General features: G+C 41.5%; 1 protein-coding gene across 8 annotated transcripts in view; it reads left to right on the top strand.

Annotated features, from left to right (window-relative positions):
* The window catches only part of TRAPPC9 (trafficking protein particle complex subunit 9), an 852,706-nt gene that overhangs the window by 62,430 nt on the left and 776,148 nt on the right, over positions 1-14,128 (top strand). For all 8 annotated transcript variants that reach the window (XM_065586245.1, XM_005291042.5, XM_005291041.5 and 5 more), the window contains exons 8-9: positions 2,701-2,917; positions 11,492-11,635. In XM_065586245.1, coding sequence (XP_065442317.1) covers positions 2,701-2,917; positions 11,492-11,635 — 361 coding nt within the window. The remainder of the gene's footprint in view (positions 1-2,700; positions 2,918-11,491; positions 11,636-14,128) is intronic.

Below are 14,128 nucleotides of genomic sequence, written 5' to 3'. Positions count from 1 at the left end.
GAAATTTACAAGATGGTAAATTTGTAAGAAATGTGTATTCTTGACATTAGAGTTCCACATGCATGAACATAATTAGGGCTTCAGCTTTTTTTGGTTTATCAATTTTATTTATTGGAGTTTATTTTTTAGCCATTTTTGAGTTTTATGTAGATATCTAAATATTGGTGGCTTTCTAGGCATTCTCTTTGTCCTGTGAGTAATTTATATAATATACATTATTCATTACAGTAGTATATATTGTAGTGAGTAATCTCTTTGTAATGTTCCTTAGTGTGCTTTAATATAATACTGTTTCAAACAGCACTACTTTAAAGCACACTAGGGAATCTTTAATGCATGCCAGCAGGGTCTAGATCAGGGATCTCAAACTCAATTTACTTTAGGGCCAGTGCCAGTCCTCAAATCCTCCCAGCATGCCAATGATGTCGCTGAAGATGGTGTTCAGAAAAGAAAATGTTTATATTGTATTTTTTATTTTGAATTTTTTAGAAATAATAATGGTCATACGAATTTATACAATTCTTCATCTGCCAGAGAGTTTTTAGTGTTTACCACACACCTGGCAATGCTTCAGTTCTGTCAGTTTGTTGATGTTTGGCCTCAGTGACTGAGCAGTTGAAACCTTCAGGATTGTAGCAAGGTGTGCATCAGATAGTTGTGTTCGGTATTTTGACTTATTTATATTCATTTCGGGGAAAAAAGTGACACTGCCTCCATGGCTGACTCTTCCCGGCAACTATTGTTGCTGACTCTTCCCAGTGTCTAGTGATGGTATCTCTGTCCCTCTCCCCCAGCCAATGGGAGCTGCGCAGAGTGGCGCCTGCAGCAGACATTGCCGGCAGCATGTCTGCATGCCTCTCTCCTCCGTGGGCTGCAGTGGGGAGGTTCTGAGGCTGCAGATGGCCCGTGGGCCAGGACTTTAAGACCCCTGGTCTAGATGGACCAATTAATGTGCAATACATTAGTGTGCTTTAGAAATGACACTCCCGTTATCTTCATTATTGCTCTGTGTAGACAAGCCTTTAGATGCAAGTAACCATTTCTGTTTTTGTGACGTTTATCGGATAAACACTGATTTTCATTTTTTGTAATGGGGTGTGTTGTTGATGTTATCAGTTTAAAACCTAAAATCAGAAGACCTAAATACAATTTAGTGCTAACAATGGCTTAGAGAAGGGTTGAGCTGTTGTTGACTAATGGTCCATATAATTCTAATTTGAATGGCTGCAACTATTGTTTTTACTACCGAGCAGTAGTAATGATAAACGTCAACCTACGGTGCAGCGCGCCCCCATAAACACACAAATCCAGAGACACGCTGTTTTAGTTTGCCAGAAAGTCCCTTTGGACAGCAGTGCTACTGAGGAACAGAATATTGAGCCAACATATAGTTAAATTCAAACCAGTTCTTCATGTGAAAACGCACTAGAACAGTATTGCTGTTGGTTTAAAGCCAATAACTTCTCTGGTTTCCTGATAAGAAGGAAAAGGATGACTATAGATGGGAATTGGCAGAAAAAGAAAAAAGGTCAATATTGTATTAATGGGCTTGGTCAGCTGAAGTTGTGTTGTAGCTGGGATCATTGTAGTTGTACTGTAGTAGTAGTAGTAGGCAGTGTGCATGGCCTGTAGTCCTAATACCATAGGCTGTGATCCTGTCACATCTCATAAACTAAGAGGGTTTGGCAGATCAATACTTACCTTACAGGTCTTACTAAATAAGTATCCCCAGAAGAATTCACCAAAAGATATAGTAGATGGTATGCCTCTGCTCCTGAGTTGGTGGTGAAATGGATGTCTTTTGGGTAATACTAAGGAACATCATCCCACTGGAGGCTTTGTCTTTCAGATGAAACTTAAAACAAACATCCTGTTACTTGTGGGCATTATTCCTGATATGCCAGTTTGATGGCTGCTGTTAACTGTATGGTTTATTCACTTCAGGGCTAAGGCGTTGTTTTACAAGGCTATCTTTTTTTGCATTTTTTTACAAAGCTAGGAGCATCAATCTTGATTTTCTAGCCAAATTCTAATTTGGGCAACTACATTCTTTCTAGCTAAAATTCCCCTTTTATTTCAACCAGATCAGGGTATTTTTCATTGTCATTAACTTCTTAGGGTTCCTTTGAAATGATAAAATGCTACATAAAAATTTCACTTATAAATAGTCTTGAATTCTAAAGTGCAACTTACAATGTCATATTTTAATATGATGATAATACCACCTAGCTCTGATGTAGTGCTTTTCATCCATATGTCCCAAAGCTTTACAAAGGAGATGAATATCATTATCTCCATTTTACAGATGGGGAAACTGAGGCACAGAGGGGCAAATGACTTGCAAAGCCAGGAATAAAACCCCCGTCTCCTGAGTCCCAGTCCAGTGATCTAAACCCTAGGTTATATAAAGTGAAGATAATATAAAAACGGGCTAGAAAATGCAGGTCTTAGTGTAACGGCTTGGTAAAAAATTCAGGACACAGGCATTAGAGCAGATATGGAAACCTGCTAACGGGGCCGGGGCCAGGACCAGAGATTATTTGCTTGTTTGCTTATATTATGCAAGATCATTGGGGTCTATAATGCTGGCTACTTCATTGTCTTTGATATTTTCTATGTATTTTTAAGTTGTTACATTTTTAACATTTTAGCATAGTAAAAAGTACTTTACTCTCTTTTTGCTTCTTTTTTACATTTCAGCTTTCTGAAGAAGAAAAAATCCAGCGTTACAGCATTCTCTCTGAATTGTATGAACGTATTGGATTTCACCGAAAGTCTGCGTTCTTCAAGCGTGTAGCAGCAATGCAGTGTGTGGCACCTAGCATATCAGAGCCCGGTTGGCGGGCCTGCTACAAACTGCTTTTGGAGACACTTCCTGGTTACAGTCTGTCTTTGGATCCGAAGGACTTCAGCAAAGGTAAGTTTCTGTGGCTCAGACTGCTGGTTTCTGCATTAGTGTAACTAAGTTGCATAGAAAACAACTCCCCCACCCACTTCAATCTGATGCCAGCAATTCTAGAAAGAAGCATCTTTGTCTTTGCTAATACTGCTTCTGTTTGTTCAATAAATATGAAATTCTGATCATATCTAGGCATGTCAATAGCCCATCAAACTATACTTAAATCTCTTAAATAAAATGTATTAGAAATGAGGAATTAGCTGAAGAAATCTTGGAGTCACTTGCAATATTATTTGCAAACTCATGGATGACAGGAGAGGTCCTGGAAGACTGGAGAAGGGCTAATGTAATCTCTAAAAAGAGGAAAAAGGAGGAACCAGGGAACTATAGACCAGTCAGCCTGTCCTCGATACCTGGGAAGCTACTAGAGCAATGTATAAAACATTCAGGATGCAGGAGGGATCACTAGCACTCGGCATGGATTTACTGAGAACAAATGCCAAACCAGCTTGAATTCGTTCTTTTAACAAGGTAACTGGTTTGGTGTATGGGTGAATGCAGTGGACATAATAATATACCAGGATTTTAGCAAGACTTTCGATAGTCTCACATGACATTCTCATAAGTAAGTTGGAGAAATGCGGGCTCGGTAGAACTACCATAAGTGGATACATAAACAACCGTAAACAAAGAATAGCTATTAATGGAATGATGTTAGATGGGAAGGAGGTCTCCAGTGGGGTTCCACAGGGGTCTGTTCTGGTTTCTGTTATTTAACACCTTTATTAATGACCTGGATGTAGAAATAGAGAGCATTCTGATCAAATTTGCAGATGAGACAAAGCTAGGGAGGGTTTCAAACACTGTGTAGGATAAAGCTAAAATTCAAAGTGATCTTGTTAAATTGGAGCACTTGACTATGTACAAGAAAATGAAATTCAAAAAAGACAAATGTAAGCTGCTACGCTTTGGGAAGAAAAACCAAATGTACCAAATACAGAATGTGGGAAAACTGGCTTGGCAAATAGCACCGCTGAGAAGGATCTGTGAGCGATGGTGGATCACAACCTCAACATGAGTCAACAATGAGATACTGTTGCAAAAAATAGCAAATGCAGTTTTGGGTTGCATTAACAGAAGCATAGCATGCAAGTCATGGGAGAAGATAGTACTGCTCTACTCGGTGCTGGTTAGGCCTCAGCCGGGGTACTGTGTCCAGTTTTGGTCACTGATGTATAGAAAGGATGTAGAGAAACTGGAAAGGGTCCAGAGGGGAGTGGCAAAGATGATCAAAGGTATGGAATGCAAGCCATATGAGCAAAGGCTCAAGAACTGGGTATGCTTAGTTTGGAAAAGAAGAGATTAAGTGGGACATGATAGCGGTCTTCAAATACTTGAAAGGCTGCCATAAAAAAGATAGAGAAAAATTGTTCTGTCTTGCCACAGAGGGCAGAACAAGAAGCAATGGGTTCAAACTACAGCATAGCAGATTTAGATTAAATCTCGGTTTATTTTACTTCTGAAATGTCCAAAAAACAAGAAGTGAAAACATTTGAAGAATGTATGATCTAAATTTAGATCAGTAACACAAAAAGCGAGGGTCATACTTGTTTTATGAGTGCTTTTAATTACTGTTGTTTCTATCCTGGAAATGAACAATTGTGACTATTTCATGTGATTATTTATTTAAAGAATCATAGAACTGGAAGGGACCTTGAGAGGTCATCTAGTCCAGTCCCCTGCACTCGTGGCAGGACTATCTAGACCATTCCTGACAGGTGTTTGGAGATTTTTAAGAGCAGGTTAGACAATGAGGGAGATTCCATAAGCTCCCTAGGCAATTTATTCCAGTGCTTAACCACCCTGACAGTTAGGAAGTTTTTCCTAATGTCCAATCTAAACCTCCCTTCTGAAATTTAAGCCCCTTGCTTCTTGTCCTATCCTCGGAGGTTAAGAAAAACAATTTTTCTTCCTCTTCCTTGTAACAACTTTTTACATACTTGAAAATTATGTCCCCTCTGTCTTCTTTTCCAGACCAAACAAACCCATTTTTTCCCCATCTTCCCTCATAAGTCATGTTTTCCAGACCTTTAATCATTTTTGTCACTCTTCTCTGGACTCTCTCCAATTTGTCCACATGCTTCTTGAAATGTGGCACCCAGAACTGGACACAACACTCCAGTTGAGGCCTTGTCAGTGCGGAATTGAGCTTAAGAATTACTTCTCGTGTCTTGCTTACAACACTCCTGCTAATACATCCCAGAAGGTAGTTTGCTTTTTTTGCAACAGCATTACACTGTTGATTCATATTTAGCTTGTGGTCCACTATGACCTCCAGATCCCTTTCTTCAGTACTCCTTCCGAGGCAATCATTTCCCATTTTGTATGTGTGCAACTGATTGTTCCTTCCTAAATGAAGTACTTTGCATTTGTCCTTATTGAATTTCATCCTATTTACTTCAGACCATTTCTCCAGTTTGTCCAGATCGTTTTGAATTTTAATCATATCCTCCCAAGCACTTGCAACCCCTCCCAGCTTGGTATAGTTGTTGGGATGGTTGTTTACCTGCAGCATCCGCAGGTTTGGTCGATTGTAGCTCCCACTGGCCGCGGTTCGCCGTTCCAGGCCAATGGGAGCTGCAGGAAGTGGCAGCCAGCACATCCTGTGAACTGCGGCCTGTGGGAGCTGCAATCGGCTAAACCCATGGACGCTGCAGGTAAACAAACCATCCCGGCCCGCAGCGGATTTCCCTGATGGGCTGCGTGCCAAAGGTTGCTGATGCCTGCTTTATGCCATAATCTAAACCATAGATGGAGATATTGAACAGAACCAGACACAGAACTGATCCCTGCGGGACCCCACTCGTTATGCCCTTCCAGCTTGACTGTGAACCACTGATAACTACTCTCTGGGAACGGTTTTCCAACCAGTTTTGCACCTACCTTATAGTAGCTCCATCTAGGTTGCGTTTCCCTAGTTTGTTTAGGAGAAGGTCATGCAAGACCGTATCAAAAGCTTTAGTAAAGTCAAGATATACCACCTCTACCGCTTCCCCCGCAATCCACAAGGCTTGTTACCCTGTCAAAGAAAGCTATCCGATTTGGTTTGACACTATTTGTTTTTGACAAATCCATGCTGACTGTTACTTACCACCTTATTATCCTCTAGGTGTTTGCAAATTGATTGCTTAATTATTTGCTCCATTATCTTTCCAGGTACATAAGTTAAGTTGACTGGTCTGTAATTCTCTAGGTTGTCCTTATTTCCCTTTTTATAGATTGACACTATATTTGCCCCTTTCCGGTCTTATGGAATCTATTCCATCTTCCATGACTTTTCAAAGATAATTGTTAATGGCTCAGATATCTCCTCAGTCCACTCCTTGAGAATGGAATGTGGATTTTTATGATTTAAGAGATTGTTCATGGTTGTAGGGTCACATTTGCACTCTGATCTTGCAATGATGCATACAAATATGCTGCTGCTGATGTGCTGGATGTGACTGCTATTACACCGATTTTCAGTTTCTTCATCTCATATACTGAGTTTATAGCTGCCATAGAAATAAAAACATTGTTTCCAAGCACTGTCATTATTACGCAGCTATAATTTTATAGTTTATCTTAAAAATATTTTTTACCTGTGTAAGTTTTACATTAGCCTGTTCATCATAGATCGTTTGGTTGTTTCAGATAAGTTGTTTTTGAAGAAGTTTTTAAAAATTATTTATTGAATGTTACTTAAGCTGTTTATAAGCTGAATGACAGGACATGATTATTAAATTTGCCTTTATTATACTTCTTGTAAACCTTTTTTGTATAACTTTTTCCCTATAAGGAAAATCCAACCTGCTGATTGGTTGGCTGTGTCTTTTGATAAATGCTTGATAATATGGGGGAATTTTCTTCCTTGTACAGTAACACATTTGTGTGGTACCTACTGTACAATGTAGCAAGAAGAGGGATTTGCTCAAGTGTTCTCTGCATATTCCCACCCATAGGGTGCAACCTTAATAGCAGTGCCCATTGATGTGCAAGTGCGCCTCCTTCTGTCCTCCCCTCCCAGTTTCTAAACATTCTCAGAGGGAGGCTTTAAAAGGGGTGTGGTAATCCAGCTGCCTCAGTTCCTTCTTATGTTCTTTATCAGCTCTTCATGGTAAGAACAGCCCGACTTGGTCAGACCAATGTCCATTTAGCACAGTATCCTATCTTCCGACAGTGGCCAATACCAGTTGATTCAGTGGGAATGAACAGAACAGGCAATCAAGTAATCCATTCCCCTGTTGTCCACTGCCAGCTTCAGGCAAGCAGAGGTTAGGAATGCTCAGAGCATGGTGTTGCATCCCTGCCCATCCTGGCCAATGGCTGTTGATGCACCTATCCTCCATTAACTTATCAAGTTCTTTTTTGAACCCTGTTATAGTTTTGGCCTTCACAACAGCCACTGTCAGAGATCCACAGACTGACTGTGCATTGGGTGAAGTCATAGAATCATAGAATATTAGGATTGGAAGAGACCTCAGGACGTCATCTAGTCGAATCCCCTGCTCAAAGTAGGACGAATACCAACGAAATCATCCCAGCCAGTACTTCCTTTTGTTTGTTTTAAAACTGCACTCCGGGAAATTTCATTGGGTGATCCTTAGTACTTTGTGTTATGTGAAGGAGTAAATAACATTTCCTCATTCACTTTCTCCGTACCAGTCAAGATTTTGTAGACCTCTATCATATCCCCTTGGCCTAGATCCTTCTGTTCAGTGCTTTTTAGCTAGTTGTGGTATAAGCTTTTAGTATAGTTAGTGACTACAGTAATTCTTAGGTAGTGTTAGTCTTTTATAATTATATATGTTATTAGTTAACAAAGTTATAGTTGGATCTGGCTCTTTAATTCTGAGATGACAGATCCAGTGATCAATAAGCCAAGATTTAGGAGGTGTGCCTCCTGTCTATAGGTCTGCCTGGTTTCTGATGAGGATGTTAGTTGCCTTAAGGCATCAAGGTGCTTCGTATGCTCTGTATTTACTCTGAGGACAAGAAAGGAGAGGTAGAACAAACTTCAGGCTCTATTTCAGGAGGCATTTAGCAGCCTCCTCCCACCCCCCCCCGATCTGACCTTTTACAGGGATCCAAGAGTGTGCACAGATTGGCTTTGGCCATGATTACCACTGGGGACAAGAAGCAAGAAAAATCTTTGCAGAAAGTACTAGCTTTGGTTCCAGGCTCTAAAAAGTCTAAGGTTGCAAGGAGGGATTTGAGACTATTAAATCCTAAAATCAGATATTCCTTGGTGGTGATGGCCACTGTAAGTGGAGCCAATCCACGGGTGAGATGTTCTTTGAATCTGTGCACTCCCAGGCCAGCAGAAGAACTGGGGAACAAAAAGGACTATTACAGGAGCCAAAACCAAGAGACATTCTGGGGACTTTTTGAATCTGATATCAAAGATGGTATCCACCCTCATCTTTTCTCAAAGATGTAATTACCTTCAATATCAAAACCCCCTTCAGGGTCATCCTCAACAGAGAAGGGTGACCTTTATACCCTGTAGCAGAGGTAAACAAACCACAGGATTGTCATTTTCTGGACCACACATGTAACCTCATATGTGGCATGAGGTCCCAGAATTGTATGCCAGTTCCTATTTTGCCTTTCCCAACTCCATTTGGAGATGGCCTATACAGTACTGTTTTTACAACTAGTAAGCTATAACCTTGGATTAGTGAGTTTTAGAGATAATATGCAGCAGATGTGCCATACAGTTTTTAAAACCCTTCCTCCTTCCAACCCCTTCTTCCTTTTCTTTTCTGGGATCTGTCTTTTATGAAACCTTGCTGAAATCAGAGGTGGTCTCCCTTATACAAGCAGGTATAAGGAAGTACCAAATGGTTACAGAAGAAAATGGTTTTACTCAAGGTACTATCTAATTCAGAAAAAGGTTGGAGATCTTCAGCCCATATTGGAGTTCAGGAAACTAATTTCATTCATAGGAAAGTTTCAGTTTCACATGTTCTGTCTCTGATGATCCCCTCCCTTTCCACATAGGACTGGTTTGCAGCTCTCAATTTAAAGGACACTTCTATTTCCACATCTCCATCAGACCATTCCACTGTAAATGAGTCTGTCGCTTATACTAGGAGACTGGGACCCAGGGACCCCTTGATGCCACAGCAAGACAGAGCTTGATTCCAGGCTCTTACTGAAGAGGGTAAGCTGGTGCCCAGAACTGCACCTATCAGCAATTGAAGCAATAGACACATCTAACTGGATGTCAGTGGCCATTGTGATGTGGCCATTGTGATGTAGCCATGACTCACAGCACATGCTTTGGGATTGCCAAGGAAAGTCCAAAACACCATGGAGGGCTTGCCCTTTGATGGAGCCCACTGCGTCTGTAAAAAGATGGATGAATCTTTACTTATTTGTAAAGTACTTATTTGGCTCCCTGGGAATATGTACGCTTGCCCCCAAAAGGAAGTATTGCAGTCAGCCTTCCAAATATAGACTGGCAATTCAACAGTTTATCACAAGTGGCCTGCAGATGACTTTCGTAAGAAGAGTACAGAAGTCTCGTTTCCTTGCACCTCCCACATCTACATCAAGAAGATATTTTTTACGGGAGTTTGAGAGCTACAACTATTTAATTATACCACAACTATCTGATCTGCACGTATCCTTTGGGGGTCATTTAGTACTCTGTTCCCACAACAGGAGTGCTGACATAATGGACAAGTGGATATTATCCAATCCAGCTAAGCAAGTGAGTTTCCTTCCTTCTTTCCTACAAAACCCTCATTCCTGTCCCTCTTCAGGGATCATTCTCTCGAGGGGATTCTCAGGCAGGAAGTGGAATCCCTCCTCCAGCGAAGAAAAAGGTTGTTACTCTATATGTGCTTCCCCCAAAAAGAAAGGTGGGTGGAGACCTATCCTCCATCTCTGCAATCTTAACCACTTTATTCGCAAGCTGAAATTTCGCATGGTCATTCTGGCATCAATAATCCCATCCCTGGAAAAATACATTTGGTTTACAGCTGTTGATATGAAGGACACTTACTTTCACTTGGTTATTCACTGCTCCCACAGATACTTTCTCAGATTCATAGTGGATACTTTCTCAGATTCATAGTGGATCCTGACCATTTCCAACACAGGATGCTCCCATTCAGCTTTGTCACTGCCCCTCTGTAATAGCAGCTCATTGCAGATGCAACAGTTTCACCATCTTCCTCATCTCAATGATTGGCTTCTCATTGCCAGGATATGTCAAGGAGCCTACGAGTTGACCTGAATAGTGCTTCAACTACATTCTTTCCTAGAAGTCAATATCCTCACTCTGATGCAAACTGTAAACTTTCTAGGGACCACCCTAGATTCAGTCACAGATAGAGCTTATCTTCCAAGGAACAGGCTTCTGATAGTGAGCTACCTGACAGATCAGGTTATGCCCAACTCCTGAACTCCAGTCAGAACTTGTCTTTTTCCCTCCTGAGGCACATGGCTTCATGCACCTACGTTGCCTTTAGGCATGGTTCAGTGTATTCACCAACCAAACACATCATGAATACCTTCCAGAGTAACGTCTTGTTGCTATAGCAAAATGAGTGCGAGGTTAAGCTGTGTCCTCCGAGGGGATCTCTAAATGGACCTCAGGTTGTATCCTGCTCTGCTACCAGTTGTTGCATCTTTCTTTCCTTCATTGGGTGAGGGCTCATTTTACAAGAGCACAAGCAACTTCAGTGGAAGTACCTTTATTTGACATTTGCCGGGCAAGTACATGAAGTTCCATCCACTTGTTTGCGAGATGGTATGCTTTAGTGCAGAACTCCTCTGCTGACAACCTTTGGGACCGTGATCCTCCAAATGACTCTGCTGTCTTCATCCATGCATCTTCCTTCTACTTGAGTACTGCTCATCATTCACCCGTAGTGGAATACTATAAGGACCAGCACTTGCAGAAGAAGAGGAAGTTACTTACCTTGTGGTAACTGGAGAGTCTTTGAGGTATGTGGTCACTATCTGTATTCCACTATCCATCCTGCTTCCCCTTTACTTTGAATCTTTATTAGATTTGTGGTAGAGAAGGAACTGGAGAGGCAGTTAGTCCACTCTGCCCTTTATGCCCTCAGTTGGAAACACAAGGAGGGCAAAGGCGTGTGCGCGGACCAGCGGACACTACTTGCAAGAATTCTCCAACTCTAGTCACATGAGCAGATGTGCACACTCACAGTGGAATACAGATAGGAACTACACATCTTGAAGAACCTCCAGTTATTACAAGATAAGTAACTTCCTCTTCCACTATATACTAAATTTATCTTTGCAATTGGAAGAGGATATGAAATGAAATTTTAAATTTTTTAAATGTTTTACATGTAGGTTCACTCTAGTACAAACAAAGAAACAAAACCATGCCCCACCATTATCTCTAGCGCTTTTTTAAGTTAAAATCTGGGGTGTTTTTTAATCTTCAGCTTTTATATAAACACCAATATATTGCTTATTTGGGATCTGTAGAAGAACCAAATGTAATTATATTTTTAAGCTACTTTAGGTTTTATTAAAAATGTAACAAGTGATTTCCTGTTTATTTTATAGGAACTCATAAAGGATGGGCTGCAGTGCAAATGCGTTTGCTTCATGAGTTAGTGTATGCTTCAAGAAGAATGGGAAACCCTGCTCTTTCTGTCCGACACTTGTCCTTCCTTCTCCAAACCATGTTGGATTTTCTCTCTGATCAAGGTAGGATTTTTTAAAGGTAAATTACTTTTTTCTGTATGGTAGTGAAGATGTGATGTGATATTTAATGCTTTGAAATGTATTTAAATAAACAAGTTCTAGAGGTGTTATCTTAAAGGGGATTGAGTGAAAACCTCGTCCCAGGTGCACAGAAGAAAGATGAGGTGCAGTGGATGTGGTGTTAATTAGGCCGTAACTTTATATGCTTAACATATCTGGGAATACTCAGCAATAAATTGTACAGTACAGGTCATCATTTCTTCCTTAATTATTTTCACCTACTTGGGATGGCTGCTGTGAGCCCTTCCCACCCTGGTCCCAGTCCATTATTGAGACCCTGCTCCCCTCTCCTTATATTAGGATTCAGGGTGGGCTAAAAAAGGGGTGTGATCATCCCACTGTACAGGTGATAGATCAGTCCCCTTTTCCTAGCTTCCTTATGTGATGCCTTCAGCTAAATCCATTTCCAACTCCTGTTAATCAGGAAACTGTATCCCTTTTTTTAACAATTACCTGTACTAGACACAGGGAGGGATCAGCAATTAGTTTTGCTTTATCCCCTCAACGCCCATTTGAGTTCCTGGATAGTTAATAGTTCCCTTCCTAATGTCAGCTAAAAATATATCTACTCTCTGGTTGAAGAGGTGTATCCCATTGTCCCTGGATAACTCTGGTACCAGGTTTTATTTTATTTTATTTTTTTTATTTTGCATGTAATCCACCAAATTCACCAATCCTCTGAATTTCAGATGTTTCACACATTTTCTGGCCTTGTCAACCCATGGAAGCCTGGCAGCAACCCAGCATTCCCTCTACTACAGCATTTCAGAGTCACTCCCAGGAAAAGGTCCTCCTAGATCTGATTTAAATCTCTCTGTGCCCTTATGTTTAAATAAACCCAATAACAAAATCTAAATAGTTTTCACTCCAGATATACAATAATAATTTCTGGTGGCTGCTTTCTGGCTGCCAGAGTATAAAAAGGGCATCAGCTGGTCCCAGAACATGCACCTTTTGCCACGCCAACTCAGATTCACCTAGTCACTGAGACCCAGCTGTGAATCTCTGGGAAACTGTCTGCTTGGATGTTTTGGCTCAGTGCCGGCAGGCTCAAACATTGACTATGACTAAGGCTACGTTTATGTCACGGAGGTCATGGAATCCATGACTTTCAGAGACCTCTGTGACATGCTCTGCTTCAGCCTCGGGGACTGAGGGACTCTGGAGCAAGCAGCCACTGGGGCCCTGGCAGGGTTCCAGCTATGGGTGACAGTCTCCTGAGGGGGCCTTCCTTATGGTTTCAGTGACAAGCGACAGCCTCGTGGGAGCGTGGAGAGGGGGACGTCTTGGGCAAGTGGCTCGGGGTGTCCCATTTTCTCTTTAAGAAATATGGTCACCCTGCAGTTCCCAGCTGCTGTGAGTGGAGGGGGGCCTCCCTGCAGCTTCCAGCTGTGGCAGGCAGAGGGGGAACCCACAGCTCCCAGCTACCACGGTGGTGGGGGAAACCATGAAGCTGCAGCAGCAAAAGTCACAGACAAGTCACTGCTTCCATGAATTTTTGTTTATTGCCTGTGACTTGTCCATGACTTTTACTAAAAATACCCATGACAAAATCTTAGCCTTAACTGTGACCTGTTATTTTGCTACCCGTAGAGCACCCCGCTGCTCAAGGTGACTTGGGGCTGCCTCACTACTGAGATCCAGCAATGAGCTTCCAAGGGGAACTGGCCACCCTACCTGTTGGCCAGATGCACAATATTTTGCTTGCACAGCCAGCCACCAACTCTTGTGACTGTTCATGTGATCCTGAAGGAAGGGATAAACATGAAGAGTTTAGCACATACCTCTGAATTATCCTCCCCAACAGGGGCTTCCTTGTATGTATTTGGATGCCACCAGCGATAAGAATAACTGTTGGGCTTGTATTCTAAGCTGTTCTGTGGATGTAACAAATGCAATCTTGAGTTCATGGGATGCCATTTCACCAGGGGAATCCAAACAATACATGCTCTTTGACATTGCCTTGAACTGAAGTTTCCTTTCATGAGGTAACTCCCTCCCCTGTGAAGAAAGTGGCACCTACACTAAGTAAGTCTGTACTACTTTGACTGGGCAAATCCCAGCCTCCCCCATGCTTTTGTAGTATTGTGACTCACCTAGATGTCCCTTAGGTCCTGCTTGTGAAGGCAGGGGGCTGGACTTGATGACCTTTCAGGGTCCCTTCCAGTTCTATGAGATATCATGTGCGCTCTCTCTCTATCTATTTTATTTATTTATTTATTTATTTTTAGGTGATTTTTGAGACTCTGAGAGTCAGGGTGTCAGATACGTTAGATCTCTCTTGCAGATCCCTCAATTCCAAAGCCCCATCTAAATCCTTTCTTGCTGAACCCTTATTAGCCTTGCTAGAGAACTAAATTCTTTCACATCCCCAATATATAGAATGTTCAAAGTGCTAGTTGCTTTGCATTAAGACAAAATTGTCAATTAAGAACT

The sequence above is a fragment of the Chrysemys picta genome, chromosome 2, assembly GCF_011386835.1.
Source record: "Chrysemys picta bellii isolate R12L10 chromosome 2, ASM1138683v2, whole genome shotgun sequence".
NCBI lineage: Eukaryota > Metazoa > Chordata > Testudines > Emydidae > Chrysemys > Chrysemys picta.
This window is presented reverse-complemented; position numbering and strand designations above follow the sequence as displayed.